The 22,280-nt window shown below is 45.5% G+C and overlaps 1 protein-coding gene across 2 annotated transcripts; it reads right to left on the bottom strand.

Annotated features, from left to right (window-relative positions):
- Nucleotides 1–2,887: 2,887 nt before the first annotated feature.
- GCKR (glucokinase regulator) lies at nt 2,888–22,217 on the bottom strand. Of its 2 annotated transcripts, none has more exons than XM_045549291.1 (19): nt 22,211–22,217; nt 20,160–20,315; nt 19,930–19,998; nt 19,222–19,290; nt 18,751–18,824; nt 18,338–18,404; nt 18,105–18,158; nt 17,079–17,173; nt 14,712–14,817; nt 13,402–13,520; nt 12,629–12,727; nt 12,326–12,423; nt 11,904–11,980; nt 11,437–11,533; nt 11,157–11,254; nt 10,979–11,062; nt 7,048–7,197; nt 3,726–3,860; nt 2,888–3,250 (listed from the first exon to the last, which is right to left on the bottom strand). In XM_045549291.1, exons 2-19 carry the CDS (start codon nt 20,172–20,174, stop codon nt 3,080–3,082), a joined length of 1,677 nt encoding a protein of 558 aa, XP_045405247.1. In that variant the 5' UTR covers nt 20,175–20,315; nt 22,211–22,217; the 3' UTR covers nt 2,888–3,079. The 2 variants fall into 2 exon arrangements, with proteins under 2 accessions (XP_045405247.1, XP_045405246.1); XM_045549290.1 differs by lacking the exon at nt 22,211–22,217 and adding an exon at nt 20,639–20,764.
- Between the last annotated feature and the right edge of the window lie 63 nt (nt 22,218–22,280).

Raw genomic sequence — 22,280 nt, 5'->3', positions numbered from 1 at the left:
AGGGGGTACATGATATCAACTGGTGGTGCTAACCTTGATCACTTGGTTAGGGTGGTACTTGCCAGGTTTCTCCACTGTGAAGTCAACTATTTTCCTCTTTCCATACTCCATTCCTTGCAAGCGAACCCCTAAATCACATTGGAGGTATGGGGGATTGTGGGGTGATGAAAGTCCATTTCCTGGAGGGGGGTATATATACATATATTATTTAGAATTATTGTATAGGGAAGATTTGTCTTTCCTCCCTGCTTTATTTATTCAATCATTGATTTATATTGGTATGAATTCATGTATATTTGTTTTGCATTTTGTGTTACAGTCCAATACTACATTATATATTTTGTTGCTCAAATTGTTCCAACTTTAGGAGCCCTTTCACGTTGTCTCCTGTGTCTCATTGACATACTCCCCATCATTGTGGAGTTTTTGAGCAATTCCTTACTTTCTGGCACTAGAAGATGCTCCAGGGCTCCTCTTCCTGTCTCTTTTTGCCACTCCATAGCACCCCAGTCACTAGCTTTAAAATGACACAGTTCTTGTCTCTCCCAGGATGGAAGCATTTTGCACCACCTAACTGCAGCGCTTGTCTTCTCAGCCCATGAGTTTAGACTGGATCATAGGCATTTTGCTGTCTTTTGTAGAGCCCATCCCTGGAGCCAGGTTGAGACCCCTCCACCTCCTACCTGATCCCAACATCAGCATCTCCCTTCAACCTTACAGCCTATCTGGTCTTCAAGATCTGGCCCTGAGTCTGTCTAACATTCAAGACCACCTAATTATAAAAAGAATAGCTAGCTGATTGGGACAGGAAATCATGAGTTCCATTTTTTATCTACTAAGCTTAAAGTATGTGCAATATTCATATATCTTCTGCCACATGCTCTCCATCCCTTCTTTTTTTTTTTTTAAGATGGGGTCTGGCTATATTGCCCAGGCTGGTCTCAAACTCCTGAGTCCTGGCTCAAATGATCCTCCCACCTCAGCTTTCCAAGTAGCTGGGACTACAAATGTGCCCACCTCCCTCTTGCTTTTGATCTAGCAAATAGGTATACCAGGAAATTGTTTCCTTCATCTTCCACAATCCAGCCTAGTCTTCTGGGCTAGGCCCTTTAGTCATTTCAGCAAAATTACTACCTTGTGTTGATAATGGATTACTCTCTAGCTGTTTTTGCCCTAAGATGTTTACTTTCTCCAAACAAATGGTAAAAAGTTATCACACTACCATTTGTCTTTGTAAAGTTCTAAAAAATCTTTGAACTTCCTTAGAGCACAGATTCCACTGACAATGACCTGACTCTCTGATATCAGATCCACAAACTAGTGCAAGTCTCAGGATTTTTTTTTGGCTGCTCCTTTACTCAACTCCAACCTCCTTTCTTCCAAAATTTCCCTTGATTCTTGGCCTACCCTGTAATCTCTAAAAACAGGGAGCTGTTTCTGGCACCTCTCTGTACTTACCTTGCTGTTCCAATCTACTTCCATTCTGTCTGTCTTATGTTAGAATTGTTCATATGTACTTGTAAATTTCTAGAGGGTAGGGATCAGATCTTAGTCATCTTTGTCTCTTCTGCAATGCCAGAGCATGTCTAGCCTCTAATGTCCCCCAAGGCTGAGCAGTACTGCACCTTGTTCACGACACCTGAATATCGTGTCCAACTACATTGAATTCACTTGACATCTTGGTACCATCCAAGTGTTTGGCAAGGAAAAGGACTCTGGGCTTCTAGAGTTCTCCTGTATACAGCCTTGGAGAAACCTAACCTTGTGCCATGTCCCATCTACATGTGGGAGTGGGGCTACTGCAGGTGGAGGCATCATCAACAGGATCAAGAGGTGCTCTGTCCTTTCAGGCCCTAGAAAACAAGGTTATCTTCATGGACTTGACACTGTTCATTGTGCCAAGCTGAGAGATGAATTGACCCAATGAAAGCACATAGGAGAGACCTGTGGGTAAAGAGAGGCAGAGGGGCTTTGCAGGATACTTTCCTAACTTCAGTCATCTTGAGTTGTAGAGGTGTTTGTGGAGGATGAAAGGGGTGACACTCAGAAGGCACCGTGAGAGTGGTGTTCGGGGAAAGGAGCGTTGGCTAAAGATCCAAGGCACCAATGTAAAAACGGAGAACAGAAAAACAGAACTCGGATCTCTATCTGAGACCCACAGATGCATAGAGGGGCCTTATGGCTGCCCTTAAAAAGGTTGATTATCCTCATAAAACCAAAATCTGGCTCCTTAGCAGTCACCCTCCTGCCTAAAGGTTCCAGTGATGTTATTTTCAGAGAATTTTACCCCCACAGGAGCGTCCCTGGGTGTTTCTCAGGCACAAGGGGGAAGCAACTCTCCACGGGCAGAGCCGTATGTCACAGGCCCTAGAGAGGTGGCATGGATCTGGGGTGAACGTGGGACAGCTGAGGTCTAAAATACACAGACTGGGCTTTTAGTGTCTGTTGGGTTCCACCACCAAAGGGTGTTCAGCACCCCCAGAACGCCTTCTGTTCATCTTACAAACATGGGGAGGGCATACAACTCTCGCTTCACGGTCTAATGTGTGGATGTGGCATCGGTCTAGTGATAAGGATCTTGTCATGTCTCATGGGGATTGCCTTTTCCTGGGTGTCCTATGTTAGGGACACAACTTATTCCCTGTTCCCTGGAATTCTCTAAAAGTCTCCTTGTTTGTGTGTGTGTACATGTGCATGCGTGCCTGTGTGCTGGAGATGGAGCATAGGGATTTGGAATAAGGTTTGTGTCAGGAGCCAATGAAATGCGGTGTGTGTGTGGGGGGGGCAGAATTAAAGAAACAAATTTGCTGTCGGGACCAACCCACACCACCCATCCTGTCCCACCTCTGATCTACTGAGTTTGATTTACTGATTGCGGAAGGCTAACTTTCCCACACAAGACATTTAGTTTTATTTCTGAAATGAAAATAAGCCAATGAAAGTAGAAACCACTGGGTCAAGAATAAGAATTCTCCCCACCCCGGGCTGCTGGTGCCCCTGGAAACTGGGCCTCTTTCTCCCACAACTTAAGTCCCCTGGGGCTGGGCTGGGCCCCTTTCACACACCCAGAAAAACTGGTTCACTGCACAGCAGGCTCCAGGGTCTTGAGAGGGTCCGCACTGCGCTTCTGACCTGGCCTGGCGAGGGCGCTCCTGACAGCCTCACAGATAGAAGGAGCTGCAGCCAGGTGTGCCTGAGCCTCAGCGATGGAGCACCGGAATAGGAGGCTCAGCAAGGCTACAGGGATCACCTGTGGGGAAAAGGCAGCGCGAACTGAAGCCTGAGTAAATGCAGTCATCTGAGGAAGAACCCGGAAGTGCTAAAGCATTCTGATGTGGGAATCAAGAGCCATTGCATTAGATACAAGAATAGAAGGACATTATCAAGACTAGAGAGTAGTAATGAAGTGGGTCAAGGGCAGAGAGAACCCTTCATCCTAACTAAGAAAACTCCTATTCATCCTTCAAAACCCAGTCCAAAGACCCCTTCTCCCTCTTTTTCCTGACTCCCCTCCTAGGCAGAACGGAAGACCCCTTTCCTGTGTGACTGTAGTACCTTTTCACACCATTGCGACCACTTGTCACAGTCATGTCTTCCGCGTGAATGGAGAATTCATTACGGGAAGAATGTCACTTAGCTTTGTTAACCCAATGCCAAGCAAAGTTCCTGACACATTGAAAATACTCAGTAAGTGTTTGTTGAATGGCCAGCAGTGGACAGGATACCTGATCCTTCTCATGTGCAAGCCGCACATGGCAGGAAATGGGAGCAGCCCGAATATCATCTGACAGTGGCTGAGGAAAGTGGATTGCCTGGAGGAGGCTCTCGATGCATCGAGCCTTGGACTGTCCAGAGAACCTCTGTGGAAGAAATAGTAAGGCCAGTGTCAGGCTAGATGGTCAGGGAACTGAGAACGGGGTCAAGGGAGAAGAAAGAACAAGGAGACTGGGAGGCTGGGATCGCGAAGCCTGGCTATAGAGGCTGTAGAGAATTCATCCTATAGGCAACCCCAAACTTATAATCCCAGGTTCAGACAAAAATTGGGTTGAAGGAGTTGGTGATGGACCTTGATTGGCTGGGTTAAATTAATGGCAAATTGGTCAAATTTTCAGCTGTGTCCCACCAACCCCATAGGTTGGTAATCTTAAACTGGACTCTCTCCCTCCAGTGTCCTCCCTAACAAAATCCATCCTGCATACTGCTGTCAAGACTGTCCATCTGCCAACACTGTCTGCATTTTGTTACTACCCTCCTCTCTGCTCAGCACTGTCCAATAGAAATATTATGCAAGCCACATGTATAATTTTAAGTTTTCTGGTCGTGGTATTAAAAAAGAAACAGGTGAAGGCTGAGCATGGTGGTTCACGCCTATAATCCCAGCACTTTGGGAAGCCAAGGTGGGAGGATCGCTTGAGGCCAGGTGGTTGAGACCAGTCTGGGCAATATAGTAAGACCCCATCTCTACAAAAATTTAAAAAAATAAAAAAATTAGCCGGACTTAGTGGTGTGTGCCTGTAGTCCTAGCTACTTGGGAGGCTGAGGCAGGAGGATCGCTTGAGCCCAGGAGTTTGAGGCTGCAGTGAGCTGTGATCATGCCACTGCATTCCAGCCTGAGTGACAGAGTGAGATCTTGTCTCTAAAAAATGAAGTAAAAAAAAAAAAGAAACAGGTGAAATCAATTTTAATAATATATTTTATTTAACTCAATAAATCCAAAATATCTCAACATGTAAGCAATATTAAAAATTACTAAGGAGATATTTTATAATATTTTTGTATTAAGTCTTTGAAATCTGGTGTGTATTTTACAATTGCAGTGCACCTCAATTTGGTGCTAAATTTGCAATGCTAAAAAGTGATATGTAGTCCTACCAAAACAGTGAAGTGTTTAGAATCAGTTTTTATTTTTATTTTTTATTTTATTTATTTATTTAGAGACAGGGTCTTACTCTGTTGTCTGAGCTAGAGTGCAGGGTGTCATCATATAACCTCAAACTCCTGGGCTCTAGCAGTCCTCCTGTCTCAGCCTCCCAGTAGCTGGGACTGCAGGCACATGCCACAGTGCCTGGCTAATTTTTCTATTTTTAGTAGAGATGGGGTCTCGCTCTTGCTCAGGCTGGTCTTGAACTCCTGGCCTCAAGCAGTCCTCCTGCCTCAGCCTCCCAGAGTGCTAGGATTACAGGCATGAGCCACCATGCCCAGCCAATATCAGTTTTTAAATACAATGAAAAATTCAGTTCCTCAGTCACACTAGCCACATTTCAAGTGCTCGAGAGCCACCTGTAACAGGTGACCATTGTTTTGGACAGCACAGGTGTAGCTACATTAGGCAAGTCCAAATCCCTGTCTGGCTTTAACGTTCCACACTCTCCCCTTTCTGCCCCCTCATAATCTTTCACTGCTCTGTAAAGTGACTCACCACTATGGTCAGACCTGTGTCCCTCACATATCATACCTAATCCCTTCTGTGTGCTGGCTAATGCTCTTCTAACAGGAATGCCCTTCCTCCTTCATCTATTCAAGCCATACCACCAGGCCCAGCTCAAATATCACCTCTCCCATGAACCTTTCTGTTTTAATATAGTGCAAACTGGTCCCACCTTCTTTATAGTTCTACTGGACTCCAGTAAGGACCATAGGTTGTTTTAGGGACTTAGTAGGTGCTCATTAAGTGTTCATTGATTAATTCCTTTCACATAGGGTTGCCAGATTTAGCAAATAATAAAAATACAAGATACCCAGTAAACTTTTTTTTTTAGAGATGGTGGTCTCGATTTACTGTCCATGCTGGTCTCGAACTCCTTGCCTCAAGTGATCCTCCCACTTCCCCCTCCCAAAGTGCTGGAATTACAGGCACATGAGCCACCACGCTCAGCCTAAATCTGAATTTCAGATACATATGGAATAATTTTTTAGTAAAGTATGTCCCATGCAATATTTGGGACATATACGAATTTTTTTATTATTTATCTGAAATTCAAATTTAACTGGATGTCCTGTATTTTTATTTGCTAAATCTGGCAATCCCACTTCCATGACCATCTGTTGTGCTATCTGCTCAGCATCCATTCCTCCTCCTCCTGGTACCAGCACCTTGATTTTCCTTAGGGGAACAACTGCTCCCTCATGCTCAGGCCACGAGGTTTCACTGAGGCTCACCTCCTGCCCCCTCCTCCTCCACCATCTTGAAGGGAAGGCACAGGCACCAGGCTGGGCAGAGCGCCCCCTCCCTGAGAGAACAGTAATTGGTTCAGGGACACACATGTGACCCAAGCCAAGCCAATCAAAGCCCTCCCCAGGCATTTGCAAAAATCACAGGGACCTTTCTGGACAAATCTTAGCTAAAGTAAAAAGAGAGAAAAAAAGAAGAAGAAGAAGAAATCACAGGGACAGATAAGCTCTTTTGCTGCTAGGGTTGCTAAGTTAGTAGGATGTGAGGCTGGCACCACTGGTGGCCAATTTGCCACCTAATGGAGAAAACCTGCCTGAGAATGAGAGCAACACGGAGGAAAGCAGAGCTGAGGGCAGAGGGTTCTGGAGTACACTGTTAGAGTATCTGGATCCAGCTACCCTAGGACTGTTCAGTTATATGACCTGTAATTTGCCTTGTTTAGCTTAAACCAGTATGAACTGGGTTTCTGTCACATTTGTTTAATTTTATTCATTTATTTATTTTTTAGAGACAGGGTCTCACTCTGTCGCCCAGGCTGGAGTTCAGTGTAGCACGATCAGAGCTCACTGCAGCCTCTAACTCCTGGCCTCAAGCGATCCTCTTGCCTCAGCCTCCCAACGTGCTGGGATTACAGGCATGAGCCACCAGGCCCGGCTGTCACATGTTGATAACTGAAAGATTCTTACCTAATAGTTACAGTTTCACAAAATGTACCCATTTATGCACACACACACCCCTCAGAGGGGAGATGGGCAAACAGGAGAGAAAGCAGCCCGTGTCCCTACAATATCTCCAAATCTCAGCAAAATGCCCTCCTATGGCAGCCCAGGCACTGAGCCCAGGCCCCACCCAGCCCCACCCCATTGTGTCCCTACCTGCAGCATGGCCAGAGCCCGCCAGAAGAGCTTGGAGTTGCTAATGCGGAGGTCCAACATATGGTTTTGTAGAATCTTCCCGAGAAGAACATGAGCCCCTGTACTCACTGTATTCAACACCCACTTTGTGCTTAGCTCACGCTGGAACTTCTAAAGAGGGCAGACATGTGGGTATTGAAAATTAGAGGATGGGAGAGCAGCAGAGTGGACAGACAGGGTCCTGTTATCAGACAGAAAACTAACAGTTGAAAACCAGGGACCAAAATGCACACATAATTTGTTTGGGTAACCAAGGGTTTAAATGTTAGGAAAGTAGGTGTGACCCAGGATTGTTCCAGGCAAACCTGGTGGCTTCTCCTATATGTAGTTTGTTTTGTTTTATGGTGTTTTTTCTTTTCTTTTCTTTCTTTCTTTCTTTCTTTTTTTTTTTTTTTTTGAGACAGGGTCTTGCTCTGTTGCCTGGGCTAGAGTGCAGTGGCATCATCATAGCTCACAGCAACCTCAAACTCCTAGGCTCAAGTGATCCTCCTGCCTCAGCCTGCCGAGTAGCTGGGACTACAGGCATGCACCGCCATGCACAGCTAAGTTTTCTTTTTTTTTTGCATGGTTAAAACTCAGAGAAGAAAAAGAGTGAGAAAATATTTAGGACATATATCAGAAATAAAAGCCTAATGTCTTTAATCTATAATGAACTCAAAATCAAAGAAATAAAAAGACCAAAAACCCATTAGATAAAGCAGTCAAACACATGAACACACATTTTACAAAGGAAAAAAGAAAAGATTTACTAAAGACCCTTAAGCATGTGAAAGATGCTTCACAAATAATAAAAGAAATACAAATGAAAACTCCACAGAAATGGCTTTTCTCATGTATCAGATTGGCAAAAATCCAAAAGCTTGACAACACCCTCAGAGAAGCTATACGGAAGCAGCGTTCTTGTATACTGCTGGTGTGAAAAGCAAAATGGTACAATCTCTATAGAGGGAAATTATGCAACATCTAACAAAATGACATGTGTATTTACCCTTTGACCCAGCTCTAACACTTCTAAGAATGTGCCCCAAAGATATTGTTGTGACATTATAAAAATACATGCACATTCATTGCATCATTATTGGCAATAGCAAAACACTGGAAACAACCTCAATGCCCTGCATAGGAGATTGCCTCAGTAAACTATTGTACATGTGGAAACATAGAAAAGTAATAGATAATGAGAAAAAGCCCTATAAACAAAAATGGAGTGATTTTCAGAATATCTTGTTAAAGCACAAAAGAGTATAGTATGATGCCTTCTGTATAAGAAAGAAGTGCAAAGTATATATACACACAGGAGGATAAACCAGTAACTAACAAAATTGGTTACCTACAGGTATGAATGGAAATGGGATGGAAGGGAATGGGACTGAGTAAATATTAATATATTTATGATGCTGGAAATCAACATTATTGCTAAGGTAAAAAGGGAAAGAGAGTGAGAATATATAATACATACATATACGTATGTGTGTAAATATAAACAAATATATACACATATGTGTTGTGTATACACACACACACACACACACACACACACACACACACACACACACTCTTGTTCCTTCTACTGATAGGGCTTAAAGGCAAAGACACACCAGTAGCAGTGAATATACTTAGCACATAGGTTTCTAAATACCAGAACCCACTAACAAGAACCAGGGCTCCTTGGAAAGATGACTGATTCCAGGCCTGGACCAGAGAAAGTACAGGTGAGCCTGGGACAATGTTTTTGTGTTCCTGCATAGGAGGTTGACTGAGCAAACTATTGTATGTGTACACACACACAAATGTAAATAATAATGAGGAAGAGATCTGTAAACTGCACTGAAGTGATTTTCAGAATATCTAGTTTAGCAAAACATGCAAGATGCAAAAGGTATGCTTTACATAAGAAAGAAAAGTTCTTTACAGAAGAATGCCAATGAATAAATATAAAGGGGATAGAAATAGAAAATCACCATTTTAAAACCACCATAGTAGTAATTGATTCAGCCAAGAATCAGTGGATGTTAGAACCAGTGGGTGAAAGATTGCTGAGAAAAAGGATTTGGAGAAATCTAACAGACATAGTCATAATAAAATGATCAAATGTAGCATCACCAGTAAAGGACAAACTGATAGCAGGTGTCTCCTTATGTGACACACCAACAAGGGCACAGCCTGCCCTATGCAGCACTCCTGCCAAAAATTTAACCTGAATATTAGAAACAAGCAAATCCAAAGTGAGACACATTCTGGAAAACGATTGGCCTAGAATTCTAAGTTATCAATGTCATGAAAGAGAAAAAACAAACAAACAAACAAAAAACTGAAGAATTCATCTAGAATAAAGGAAACCAAAGAGACATGATAACTAAACGTAATGCACTATCCTTGATTGGATCCTGGATCTGAGAAATAAAAACAACACAGGGATAATCGGGGAAATTTGAATATGGTCTGGATATTAGATAATAGTATTATATTAATTATCGTTTTCCTGGGTAGATAATTATATTGTACTTACATAGGCCAATGACCTTGTTCCTAGGGGACACATGACAAAGTAGTTAGTATGATGCGTCATGGTATCTCCAATTATCTTTCAAATGATTAGGGGAAAAGAGAGAAATGAAGAAATGTGGCAAAATGTTAATGACTGGTGTGAATCTAGGGAAAAACATACGGATGTTCATTGTACCATTCTTGCAATTTTTCTATAGGTTTGAATTTCTTCAAAATAAAACCGTGGACTTAGAGTCACAAGACTTGGGTTCAAGTCCTGACTCCTGCCTTAGCTATGTGGCCATGATCACAATCCCTTAATCCCTTAGTTTCAGCTTCCTCGTCTGTGAAATGGTGACATCAAGCATACATTCCTTCAGAGACTGCTATGAGTACTGAGATAATATATTTGAGATACTCTGTAAAGTGCAAAGGGCTATACGTATATTAGGTATTATGACTGTATAACGGAACCTATAGGTGTGGAGAGTGTTATATATAAAGGACGGATCAAGGTAGTATGAGGTTAATTAGAGAAGACGTCTAAGATGAGAGATCTCAAAGGAGACCATGAATGTGGAAAGCATGCCAGGAAGCAGGGATGTGACAAATGAACATGGTTTGGAAGGGGAAAAAAAGACACCCTTTGGAAGGAGAGTGGATCCCCTGCTCAGGGGAGAGAAGTTTCCATAAGAGTTCTGAGTCCAGGGAAGCTGGGATGCCAGCTGTGTATGAGCAAGTCAAGAAGCTTCCTGAAGGAGGTGGTTTGAATAATGGATGAGAGACCACATTTGTCCAGGGCAATCCTTCAGGGCCCTGGTTCTGCCCGTTAGAGGATGGGCAGAAAACTGAAGACCAGATACATAAAATTGCTTTCTTTCCTGGGCCACCTGTAGAGCTAGACTGGCATCCAGAGCTCCTGATACCCACTTCAAACTCAAAATTGCAAAGCGCACATAAACTGATTATTATTTCTATGCTTATTATCAATACTTGCACGGGATTATAATTTAATTAGCAAGCAGGGACTATATCAGCATAATATTATCTACAGGGAATTCAGCATAGTATAACTGGCAAAAAAAATGTGCCTTAAAGGCTTTTGGATAATGATGATGACTACAGTATCAACAACTGACCTGTTCTAAATGGTAAATGAACATGTGTCAGGTGATTAGTGGCCCATTCTGTGCTTTTTGCGTATTCCTTCAGAGAGCTGAACCCAGTAGCCCGTTGCCTTGGAAAGTCTGACCAGTGACTCGGTAACCCAAGAACTTGCTCCACTGGCTTTGTGGAGAACAACAATTCTCATGCTTTCTACCCACCAGCCTTGGGTTTTCTGATTTCTGGAATCCCTCCCCCTCTGAGCCCTTCACTGTAGATATTACATCCTCGTTCCCCATACCTGGATGAAGTTCCCTTCATATTCAAAGAACAGCAGTGGCCACGTGATGCTGATGATGGAAGGAAAGAGCTTCTTCAGAGGGGTCTGAAGAGAAAGACAGAGGAGCAGGACAGGCATTTCCAGGAAGACCTAGCTGAAACTGCCACCCAGGGTCCCCTTGTCAAGGCTGAACCCTCACCGGCAAGGACTGCCCCACAGTGCTGTGTGTCAGGGCCTGGATGTTGGTGGTCTTCTCTTTCACCTGCTCCACCAGTGTCTGCACCTCTGTGAGGTTGTCTAGGAGAGGAGGAGGGCATCAGAGTCAAAAGGATGGCTATGCAGCTATTCTTCCAATCAGGACATTCACCCCTGTCCCTCCCTCTGAGTAGGTACCCTAAGAACCCAGAAAAATGGCAGCTCCCCTGAGTCACTCTATTGCCTCCATCCCCTCCTTCCACTGATCCCATTATCCCTCTCACCATCCAGGGTGAAAATGAAGACCACAGTGTCAATTTCCATGAGGGTTGGCAGGATGGAAGTCAGGAAGTCCTCCTGGGAGAAGGAAAACTGGGGACCCTGGGGCAGAAGCAGATGGGGGAGTCCCTCGCATGAAAACACACTAGAGCATAGGCTTGAGGACTAAAGAGGACATGGAGGGCATCTAACAGCCCTTTTGTCCACAGATGAAAAAGCTGAGGTTCAAAAAGGTAAGGTGTTTTGCCCAAGATGATGTAGCAAGTCAGTGGACTAGAGCCAGGTTTAGGGGGTGGATCCAGAGCTTTCTACACTGCCTGTGCTGCCCAAAGCCTCACGACCTCTAACCCATAGTCCCTCTCCAGACCATCTATCCCATTGTGCTTCCCACCTCTCTCCACCTTCCCCTTGTCCTCTACCCTCTGCACACCAGTGACCTTCACACCCTCCCCGAGTCCTGTTCTCCTCCAACCTGGTTGGTGAGCTCAGCCTTCTGGTTAAACATGTCACTGTGATCACCAATGAGAAAGCCACGGATATCTCGGAAATCTGGGAAGTTTAAGGACAAGAAGAGAGGTGTGATGGGCTTTATAGAAAAGGTAGGTTCTAGGCTTCAGGGGGTGTCGATGGGGCTGGGGGGAAAGTGGCAGGTGGGGTGTGGGATGAGGAGTAACCCACATAGGAGGCCATGGCCAAGCTTGGGGCTGGGAGCTGAGGGATCGAGGACTGAGCTGGGGTCCAAAGGAAGAAGCACTTGACAGAAAAGCCTATTTGGACAGGGAAGGATGGACACTGGAGGGACGCCCTTGGGCTGGAAGCAGGAGAGCATCTGAAGGGCAGACAAACTGATTGGGATCAGGAGGAATGAAGAAGGCTGTCCACATGGGGTCCCACCAGTGCCAAAAGTGTGGATGCACTCGACTCCGTCCATGATGGCAATGATGCCGAGGGTCTGCCAGCCCACCAGGTACGCTCGGCCTTTCCTCTCCAGGCTAAGGGTGGGCCAAGGGTCAGGACATGAGCAGAGAGATCACAGTGAAAAGACACCAGAGAGGTACACAGAAAAGCATGGGAGTAAACAAAAAAGAAGCCAACCATGACTCTCCACCACGCAATCCCACCGCCCTCACCATGTTGACGTGTCTCACTGCCTCCCTGCTCTCGGGGTGTTCCCCCTCCAAACACATGTCCACACACCTGGTGCTGACTTGCTTCATCAGGGTGGCAATCCTGGGGCTTTGGCTGTAGGTCACCTGATGGGCCCGCTCAAATGTCCGCAGGATTTCCAGGAGGCATCTGGGAGAAAAGCCACCAGCTCCCAGGGAGGGCTCTGTGCCCCATCAGAGAGGCTGTGTACACCACCCGACCCCAGTGGTAGGCAGGAGGCACAATTCCCTCAAAACTAAGTTCTGCGGGTCCCTGGTGGAGGCACAGAGAGGAGCCAGGCTGAATCCAGGAGGGGCAGCGAGCGCTTCAGTGGGCAGAAGATGAGGGAGCAGGAGAGATGGGACATCAAGAGAGCCCCGGGGCAAGAGGGTCTGAGCACTGAGGAGGGGAAAGTGAGCAGTCTGCAGGCAAGGCTAGAGAAGCAGGTCAGGGAAGCAGGCCATGGCAGGACGAGCCCTGCCCTTGTGACCGACCAGGACCATCCTCCAAAACAAAGAAACCCTCGGGAGCTAGGCTAGCTTTGGAGGCTGCAGGCAGAATCAGGGATTACGTCTGGATTTGAGGAATCCAGGATCCATCGGAAACAGTCCAGACTCTGTGGTTGTTTGGTGGGAGCAATAGCATGCACTTGCCAGCTCCCTTCCCCAGGGGGAAGCGGTGGGGCCTCAGTCTTGCTGCCACCACCCAGTCTCCTCAGTCTTACTGCCACCACCCAGCCTCTGGATCTGGGCCTGCCACTCCCCTATCCACACCACCCCACCCCTGCCTGATTCTGAGCTCTCTGTTGTCCAGATCCTCCCTACCTCTGAGAGGCTTCAATGCCCCGATCCACAGTCTTATGGGCTGCTAATAACAGGGTTTCCAGCAGGATCTTTGTGGCACTTCCACCTTTCATCCGGGAGGAGCCGCTGAGACCCTCAGGCTGAGAAGCAATGACATGGGGGAGGAATTGGGAAGGAAGGAAGACTTGGAGACCACAGGTTAGTGACCCCTGAGCATGCACCCTGGTGAGTGACCCCTGGGCCTGCATTTGACAGTAGTGGTGGCCCCGGTGTGCTGTGACAAGGAGGGCTGGGCTTGATTGAGAACAGGAAAAGAGAGAAGGAAAGGGCCTCCTCCGCTCATGCCTGTGGCACACTCAGAACTCTGAGGGGAATAAATCACAGTCACTGGGATCCACTGTCAGCTGGGCCAAGGATTTTTCAGAGAGTGCCTTTCTTTCTGAGACCCTTCTCTCCCCACCTCCACCAACCACCTTGTTTGTGGTATTAATAGTTTGTCAATCCAAGTACCACATTTCATATGCTTTGGACAGATCAATGAAGCAGCCACTGCACTGGTACAGATGTGGAACACAGCACACCAAATAGACAAGGAGATTACAGTGAAAAGAATGACAGAAACAATGAGAAAAGAAGACTGAAAGTCAACAATTGCAAAGAAGAGGAAAGAGAGATGAGCATCTGGGAGGTGAAAATATGGAACTCTTGCGTAATATGGAATTTTACCTTCCTATCTCACCAAAGGCAGATAAAGGAGAATGTCACAGATGTGCCATCACTGGTAGAGAAGGGCACAGGCAGGGTCTTGGCTAAGGCCCTTGTAAGGCCCAAGTATGCATAGATGGCGCTAGTGAAATGCATCCACAGCCCAAGGAGGAAAAAGGAAGAGGAGCACCGCAGGCCAATCCTCTCTCACTCGGTTTTGGAAAGGATTTAGAAAGATAGAAGAATGAAACTGCATCCCATTTTTTTTAAAGCCCATATTTCAAATTTAAATATATAAAAGAGACAGAATGAGACCTAGTAATGGCTGCTCAATGCTGTCTGTACACAGATGGAAAAGAGCTTCTTTACATAGAAACTGCTGTAGGTCACCGGGGTATTTTAATGATTATTGACTTGATAAACAAGGTCAGAATGAAGATGAAATATCATAAGGTAAAAAATTAATTGAGAAAATAGGATTTGATTTATAACGTTTTAGTTGACACACAGTGTCTGGGGAATTTAAACAAGATGTAACAGAACCTAAAATCAGAGGCCCCAAGGAAGTAGCAGGCAATTTCCAGATGCTTGGAGGAGGGTGTAGTGAAAGGAGACAGACGCCCTACCCCAACTGCAGGATTGAGCACAAAAGCTTTCTGTTTCTCTTGCATTTTCTGCATCCGCTCTGCTACTTGTCGGAATGTTGAACTCCAGTCTTCAATGGGGTCATTTCTGGGCTCCAGAGAGACACAAAGATTGGGAGATTGTCTGTGAGGATCTAAAGGAAGGGCCTCAGCTGGGGATCAGGATCAAAGAACACATTGGGAATGGGGTCAGAGGTCAATAACTTCATAGAGAGATACGCTTTGGAGCGGGTAGGGGCCGGGTATGTCCCTGAACCCTAAGGACAGAGGTTAGTCAAACATTCAGCAACTTAAGCCCAGAGCGAAGCCAACACTCAAGTTTAAAGTTCCAGCCTGCGAACAAGAACCTTCTTGTATCTTGGTCCTTGCCTAAGCCTCTCTGCCATGGCCACACTAACCTCATCCTCTGTAGGCCCCTGGGGAAATGCCTGAAATCCAAATGTAAAAATTGCCACCTTATTTTCCATTTTAGGATCCATGAGAAGAGCTTCTGATCCCTGAAAATATATTCTGGAAATCTTTCCAAAGAGTAAGCCCTCACTACCTGAGGGAGGGATAACAGTCCCTAGTGAGGGAACCAAGCTGCCAGGTTTGAAGTGCAGCACCCAACAGTTGGGGAACATTCCTTGAGTGAATTAATCAGGAACAAATCAATGTGTTAATGAGACAAGAGAGCTACAGGCATGTTATCTGCTTAGTCACAAATCACGGAATCTCAAAAGAATGAGGATCTTCTTTAATTGATCTCTGATGGCTTTGCTGGGGGATCATTTGTGAATCCCCCATGGTGGCAGGACCACAGAGAGTTACCTCTGTGTATGGCATCCCTTAACTTCCCCTTCGTGTCCCATCCCTGCAAAGGTTCCATCCCTTCTTGAACTATTTTTGTATTTTTTCTTCTGTATTACTTCTAGGGCAGACAGGTTTCATACACATTGTATAAAGTGTCTCGTATCATCTGTCCTCAGACTAGTTCTAAAACCTCCTAGAGACCTAAGACAGAAGAGGCTTAAGCAGAGAGAAGAGACAATGTCCATATTGCATGGTTTAAAACTGAGATTCCCAGACTTGGATGGGCATCAAAATCACCTGAGAAGTTTTGTTTTTTTAATAACTACCCATTTGTGGGTACCACGTCCACCTTGAGATTCAAATTCAGTAGTTCTCGAGTGGTGCCCCAAAACCTGTATTTTTAAAAAGCTTCCCAGATGACTCTGAAAATCAGCCAAGTTTGGGAGCCACTGACTTAAGGAACAACTGGAAGATCTCCACGCCTACATTGTTTGAAATTCTTCATTTCACTTAGTCACAGGGCCTGAAATTAGCATCCACTGCAGCAGATACATTTTTGGCTAAGGAGAGTCCATGAAAAGGATCAGGGTTAGGAGTATTTCAGACTCATCTACGCCTGTGCATGAATTATACTACAAGCCTGGGAGTTGGAAAAGCACCTCAGAAAGAACCCAGTTCCCTCCCCAGACCACCGCTAAATACAAAAAGCTGCTCTGAAAGAATCAACAAGCCTTTGCTAGAACCGCTCCAGTGATAGGAAGCCCTCGGCTTCATCAGGTGGCCCATTCCAATGGTTTCTTTAGCAGAGCTCCCCAAACCTGGCTGTGACCAGAATCTCCACGGATGCTTTCAAAAAATAGATATTTCAGGGCCTTCCTCCTACAAAATCAGACCTCTTACACAAGGGGCTAGGAATCTCCTTTCTTCCTTATTTTTTTTTTTAATATTCCCCAGGCAGCTTATGCACAGAACCACACCTGAGCACTACTGGTTTCATGTTGACTTTCTCTAAGATCAGACAAGGTGGCCACTTAGAGAGTAAGAGGGAGGTGATTTGGTGAGGAAGGGCTCTTAGGGAAGGGAATAGGTAGGAGTAGCCAGAGGGGGAAAGGGGGGGCCTGGAATGATGAGAGAGAATGGGCGCTAAAATAAGAGTGCTGGAAAAAGAGGAGGCCACGACTTTGAAAAGATGCTTGGGGCTCTCCCCAAATGAAAGCACAGATCTTTGTGGTATGCATTTTCCTGACCCCATTTTATCCACCAGCCCATGTCTTCCTGGCCTCTTCAATCCCTGTTTTGAATGTCTGCTATCTTGTATTTTATATATCCTTTATAAGTTGCCTTTAATCCTCCCTGAAATAAGAATAATTAAATAAACCAAGCAACAAAACAAAACAAAAAAAACCTCATAAACTTAGGGGCACCTCACATTTCCTTTAATATTCTGAGATTAGGTGACTACATTCACCTATCCTCTCCCTTGTGATCGTACTGCAGACTTTGACATGTTCCCTTCCAGCCTGCCCCAGGGCTGGCCAGTCATTATTGAAGGCTCACCTGGCCATGCTCACTGGATTGAAACCAACGAGGACTGGCAGGAAGACAGCTGTGTTATCCATGCAGTAGTCCATCTGGCCTGCCACAAAGGGAGCCTGGTGGTAGGGAGAGAGAAGGGCATGATGAGGTTACTCTGAGCGGTGCCCAATGCCCGCATGCATCAGAATCCTCCAGAATGCTTGTTCCAAATGCAGATTCCTTGGCTCACTTGTACACTACTGGATCCAATTTTGAAAAAGAGGGCCCACATTTTTAACAAGTACCCCAAGGAAATCTTCTGCAAAATCTGAAAACTATTGAACTAAATCGTAAGCTCCTTGAAGTCAATATCCTGTTCTCCTTGTGTGCCTCCTTCCACGTCTAATACTGCCGGGATCTAGTTTCTGCTCAGTGAATATTTAGAACCAGAGAGCTGCAGAGTTGAGAGGAAACTTGGGGTCATATAGCTCAGTGCTTCTCAAACAAACTTTTTGGAAATCTTGGTGGTGGGAAGGGGCAGGCGCTGAGATTTTGCATTTTTAATAAGTCCCAGATGATGCTGATGTTGCTGGTGCAGGGACCATACTTTAAGTAGCAGGGAATTAGGCGAAAGGCCAGATTTTTCTATAAAGGGCCAGAGAGTAAATACTTTAGGCTTTGTGGACCCTATGATTTCTGTCCAACTGCTTAACCCTACGGTTATAGCATGAAAGAGGCTACAGATCATATGTAAACACAAATGGCTGTGTTTCAATAAAATTTTATTTATAAAAATAGGCAGCTGACTAGATTGGCCTGCCAGTGTAGTTTGCTGACCCCTGGACATCAACAACCAACCTATCTTGGTTTCTGATGGATCGATACACAGTTATTCTGAGATAGAATCCTTTCCCCTCTTCCCATATTCATACCTCTAGATCCAAATTAATGAAACTAAAACCAGAATTCTTGAGCCAACTTTCTATGTTCTAGCTCCCACCTTGTTGACCTATCTTTCATGCTACTCCATCCCCACCCACTTCCTCCCTATAAAATTGACACACTCACAGAGAGTCCCACCGAAATGCCAATGACGATCACCTTCTTCTTCCCAGCAGCCACCTAAGTGAAGGGGATGGGCAAGGTAGTCAACTGGGAGGACCCCAGGGCATAAACCTATTGTGTGAGGATACCAGGTCCGAGACAAGGGGATAGGCTTTGGCTGAAGGTTGGAGCTTTTATATCCCCATGAGAAGGAACAGGCAGAGGCCTCTGGTTGAGTATCAGTGGAAAGCACAGACCTTCTTTAGTTCTTCAATCCCATGCAGGGCACTATCTTCTGTTCCCTCCCTAGAGGCCACCACAGACCTAAGAGGACAAACTCAAAGTCAGTGACATGGTTGGGAAGCAGAAGCCTATGGTTTATTCGGGCAGGCTATATTAAGAAAAGGGAATAAAGGGAAAATTGTCATTGAATGAGCACCCACTGTTTGTTGGGCACCATGATAGACACTCCATAGAGTTGAAGAACCCAAACACCTACAAGGGCCAGTCAGACAACATAAGTAATGTGAAGTGGGCCAAGCGTAAGGCAATATGGAATGGTGGGGACGAAGGAAAACTAGGTACAATCTCCGTCTGAAGGCATTCAAATCCGGTTTCTAAAAATCACTATTCAGACCAAACGAAATATTCCTAGGCCAGCTTGGCTTACCTGTCACCCCCTGCAATGAGGTAGGTGTAAAGAGGTTTCTGTTTAAGGCCTTTCATCAGCTGATTAAAGGAGACCTGTCAAAGAGGAGATGATGTGAAAAGGTAATGATAGTGAAGGAACAATTATCTTGGATTTTCAGCTCCTAGAGGGCAGAGGCCATATAATGATTCTCTTAGACCAGTGCTTAACCCGGTCCTACATGGAAGCTGGTACTTAAAGATGGTACTTGCAGATGATTAATTGGGGGTACATGGATATAGAGACGTTGGCAATAGACTGGTGGAGCTCAGACGGGCTCAGAAGGAATGGAACTCCATGGTGAGACCCATCTCCTGGAGGAGAGAGAAAGCCAGGCCTGGAGCCCAGGTCTAATGATGGATCCACCTGGGAGCTTAGCTATGATGAACTTTATGGTCCTGAAGATCACCCCCAGAAGGAGGAGGAAGGAAAACTGGGGAACAGGGTACTCACTGACATGAGGAATGCCATCCGGCCCGAGGTGCCCCCTCCACTCAGCACTACCAGGCCCCCATCGGGCTCCTGGAGGAAGGAAAAATGCCTAGGTCACCAGGGCCCAGCTCAGGTTGGGGGAAGCACATTCTTTTCTTTGTTACTAATAGAAGGGGAATTGGAGAGAATCCTTAAGCATCCTCTCATCACAGAATTGAACAAAACTTAGGCAGTGTGGTGTAGCAAAAAGAACACTGGATTGGAGAAAGAAACTTCAATTTGACTCCCATCTCTGGCTTAGTTCTCTTACTTACTCAAATCCTTACTTATTCCAGAAAGGACTGAAAGCAGGTTTGTCACCTAAATAAATAATAAAAGTAGCCTTATCCAGAAATGATTACCCAGCTGTATTTGAGCAAGCTACAGTGATTATCCTTTCTAAGTCTTTGTTTTCTTATCTGGAAAAAAAAAAACAGATGATAACACCAACTTCACAGGTTTTTGTGAGGGTAATGGGTGTGAAAATACATTGCCAATTTTAAAGTATCGAGCAGATAGTAGCTATCACTATTATTGATTATTAACAATAAGATGACAATAAGGATCCGAAATGGAGGACAAGGGGAAAGGAGACCTGAGATCTACAAAAGTGAGAAATAGAGACCAAAATCAGGGAAAGTTAGAGGGAAACAGAAAAGTTTAGGCACGAAGCAGATGGAGGGTTAGTACCTTTAGTACTTCCTGAACTTTCCCAGCCACTTGTACCATGGTGGTCAGAATTGATTCGCTGTAGAGTCGCTGTAGGGAACAGGCAGAAATCAGAAGCCAAGAAAAGAAGGACAGTGGATTCAGGTGGGGGGGGGGATCGCAGGGTTTCCAAAACAGGAGCCCTGGTCTGGGAGGGCAGAGGTTGAGGTGGCATCTTTATTTGCAGTGTCCAGGGGATGGGTGTGGGTCACCTGGTATGTGGGCATGCCTTGCACCTCCTCCTGGAAGATCTCAGCATCACACTGCCCCAGCAAGTGAACAATTTTGTCAGCATCCGCTTTGTCCAGGTCCTGGGTGAGTGGGTTTGACTTCTCTGTGATTGGCACAGCTGCCTCATATCCAGAGAACTAGAGGGAAGACAGGACAAGGATGGAAGCAGGAAGTCAAAGCCTCATTCATGCCTGCTGGGGGGGAGTGGCAGCAGGTCACAGCATTTGGACTCACATACCCACACGCGTGCGTGCGCACACACACACACACACACACACACACATGCCCCACACCAGAAACCCAGCCTGCACTTGGTACTCTGTGCCTATTAAGGAAAGAAGATTAGGAAGAAAGATAGGAAGGAAGTGGAGGTGAGCAGAAACCCAGGGTGGAGGGAAGCCCAGATGAAAAATGATTCTAGGAATCAGTGCAGAAAGCCAACATGGAGAAGGGGTCTCACCTCCCACTTGCCAGGCTCCGGGGTCTCAATCACATGTTGAAACCGTTTTGTGCCCGGCATGGTCCTGCACTATGGACACACTGTACTGCCTGCCTCTTTAGCCACACAAACCCCTCTGGTCACAATGACTTTGCTTCCAGCTGGCAGGGCCTTATCTGAGCCACAGTGATGATTAACCCAAGAACCCCAGCCTCTCTGAGCACCATCCCCTGCACCTCTGCCTGCACCACCCTTTGCTGGTCACTAGGACTCCAGGCCTCTGGTAACCCCAGGGAAGCTCATGGGGTTCCACTTCACATGCACTCTGACTTGCCAGCCTCTGCTTTGGCCCCTGAAGAGGAGGAAGACCTGAGGTTCATTATTCTTGCCCTGTAGACACAAGGACCTCTTCTCTGGAGGACCTAGAGCCTGGGAGTGCAAGACAACACCCAGGGCAGCAAGGATCCCTGGGCAAGAGTACTCTGGGACCAGGATGCCTCAGGAGGCCAGAGATCAGGGTCCTCAGGTCAGCAGAAGTTAGAGGACCTGGCTCATGACTTGATCACATGCTCAGCACACACAGTCCCCTCCTGTCCCACTAGTTCTATTTTTCCCTGTCCTCTCAGAAAGGAAAGCAACAGAAGCTTCTGAACCCCAGGTGTGCACACGTTGACCTGGATATTACAGGGGAAAAAATGCCACAGAAATAGAAATACTGCACTGAAAATTAGAAACCAAAAAATCTGCCCTAAATACAATGTCAGTCAACATTTATTTACACTGAACACGCTTTTCACATACAGTATCTCATTGGATACAACAACATGAAGAAGTCGATACTGATGATTTTTCAGACGATGAAACTGAGGTTCAGAGAAGTTGAATTGGTTGCTTAAGATCACACAGCTGGCCAAATTGGGAGTCACACCCAGGTTCTCGCTCCAGATTTCATACTTCACCAAAGCATGAAATAATTTAAAGACTTACATGTTTACTGACTGAACAAAGTAACAAATTGCTGCAAATTAATAATAATCACTCATTCACATAGCGTTGTAAGATTTATAAAGATCTTTCCCCAACATTGTTTCTTTTGAACTCACAACAGACCTGTGAAGTTTCATATGCTCTGCTTTACAGGTGGAAAACCTGAGGTGCAAATTAACCAATTTTTCCAAAACCATACAGTAAGTGGCAGAGCTTACCAAATAAATAAATAAATAAATACAAAGGCCATAAGTTTTTGCTCTTTAATTCCTCCTAACTCCCCCATAAGCCCAGCACTTTAACAATCGTTGTATCTCCAGCTTTTTAACATAATGCCAGACACATAGGAGATACCCAATAAATATTTGCTGAATAAATGAAAGAATGAATGAGAAAGCGAATGAAATTAAATCAGATTATGAATGGGAAAGACTTAAAAGCTGACGCAATCTACAAGTAAGAGATTGTTAAAACAATTATCATCTCGATCACTCTGTCCCCTCTCCTCTTAGCCCCTCCCGCACCAGAGGTGCAATTCCTCCTCCTAACTTGGCTAATTCCATCTGAGGAGGGAGGGGACCTCCCAGACGCCCAAGACCCTCGCACCTGCGCCTCGCGGGTTCCCCGGCTTGAGCCAGGGGAGAGAAGGGATGGGGGCCCGGGAGGCCGCCATAGG

The sequence above is a fragment of the Lemur catta genome, chromosome 4, assembly GCF_020740605.2.
Source record: "Lemur catta isolate mLemCat1 chromosome 4, mLemCat1.pri, whole genome shotgun sequence".
NCBI classification, from domain to species: domain Eukaryota; kingdom Metazoa; phylum Chordata; class Mammalia; order Primates; family Lemuridae; genus Lemur; species Lemur catta.
The sequence above is the reverse complement of the archived record's forward strand: the minus strand, read 5'-3'. Positions and strand labels throughout refer to the sequence as shown.

Bases quoted from the DNA above. Each gene is read 5' to 3' on its own strand.
- GCKR (XM_045549290.1), bottom strand. From the start codon at position 20,698: ATGCCGGGCACAAAACGGTTTCAACATGTGATTGAGACCCCGGAGCCT. The intron at 13,521-14,711 runs GTAGGGCGTCTG...ATTGCTTCTCAG, and splicing joins TGCTCAATCCTGCAGTTGGG to CCTGAGGGTCTCAGCGGCTC. The intron at 11,534-11,903 runs GTTGGAGGAGAA...CTTCTGCCCCAG, and splicing joins AGGCTGAGCTCACCAACCAG to GGTCCCCAGTTTTCCTTCTC.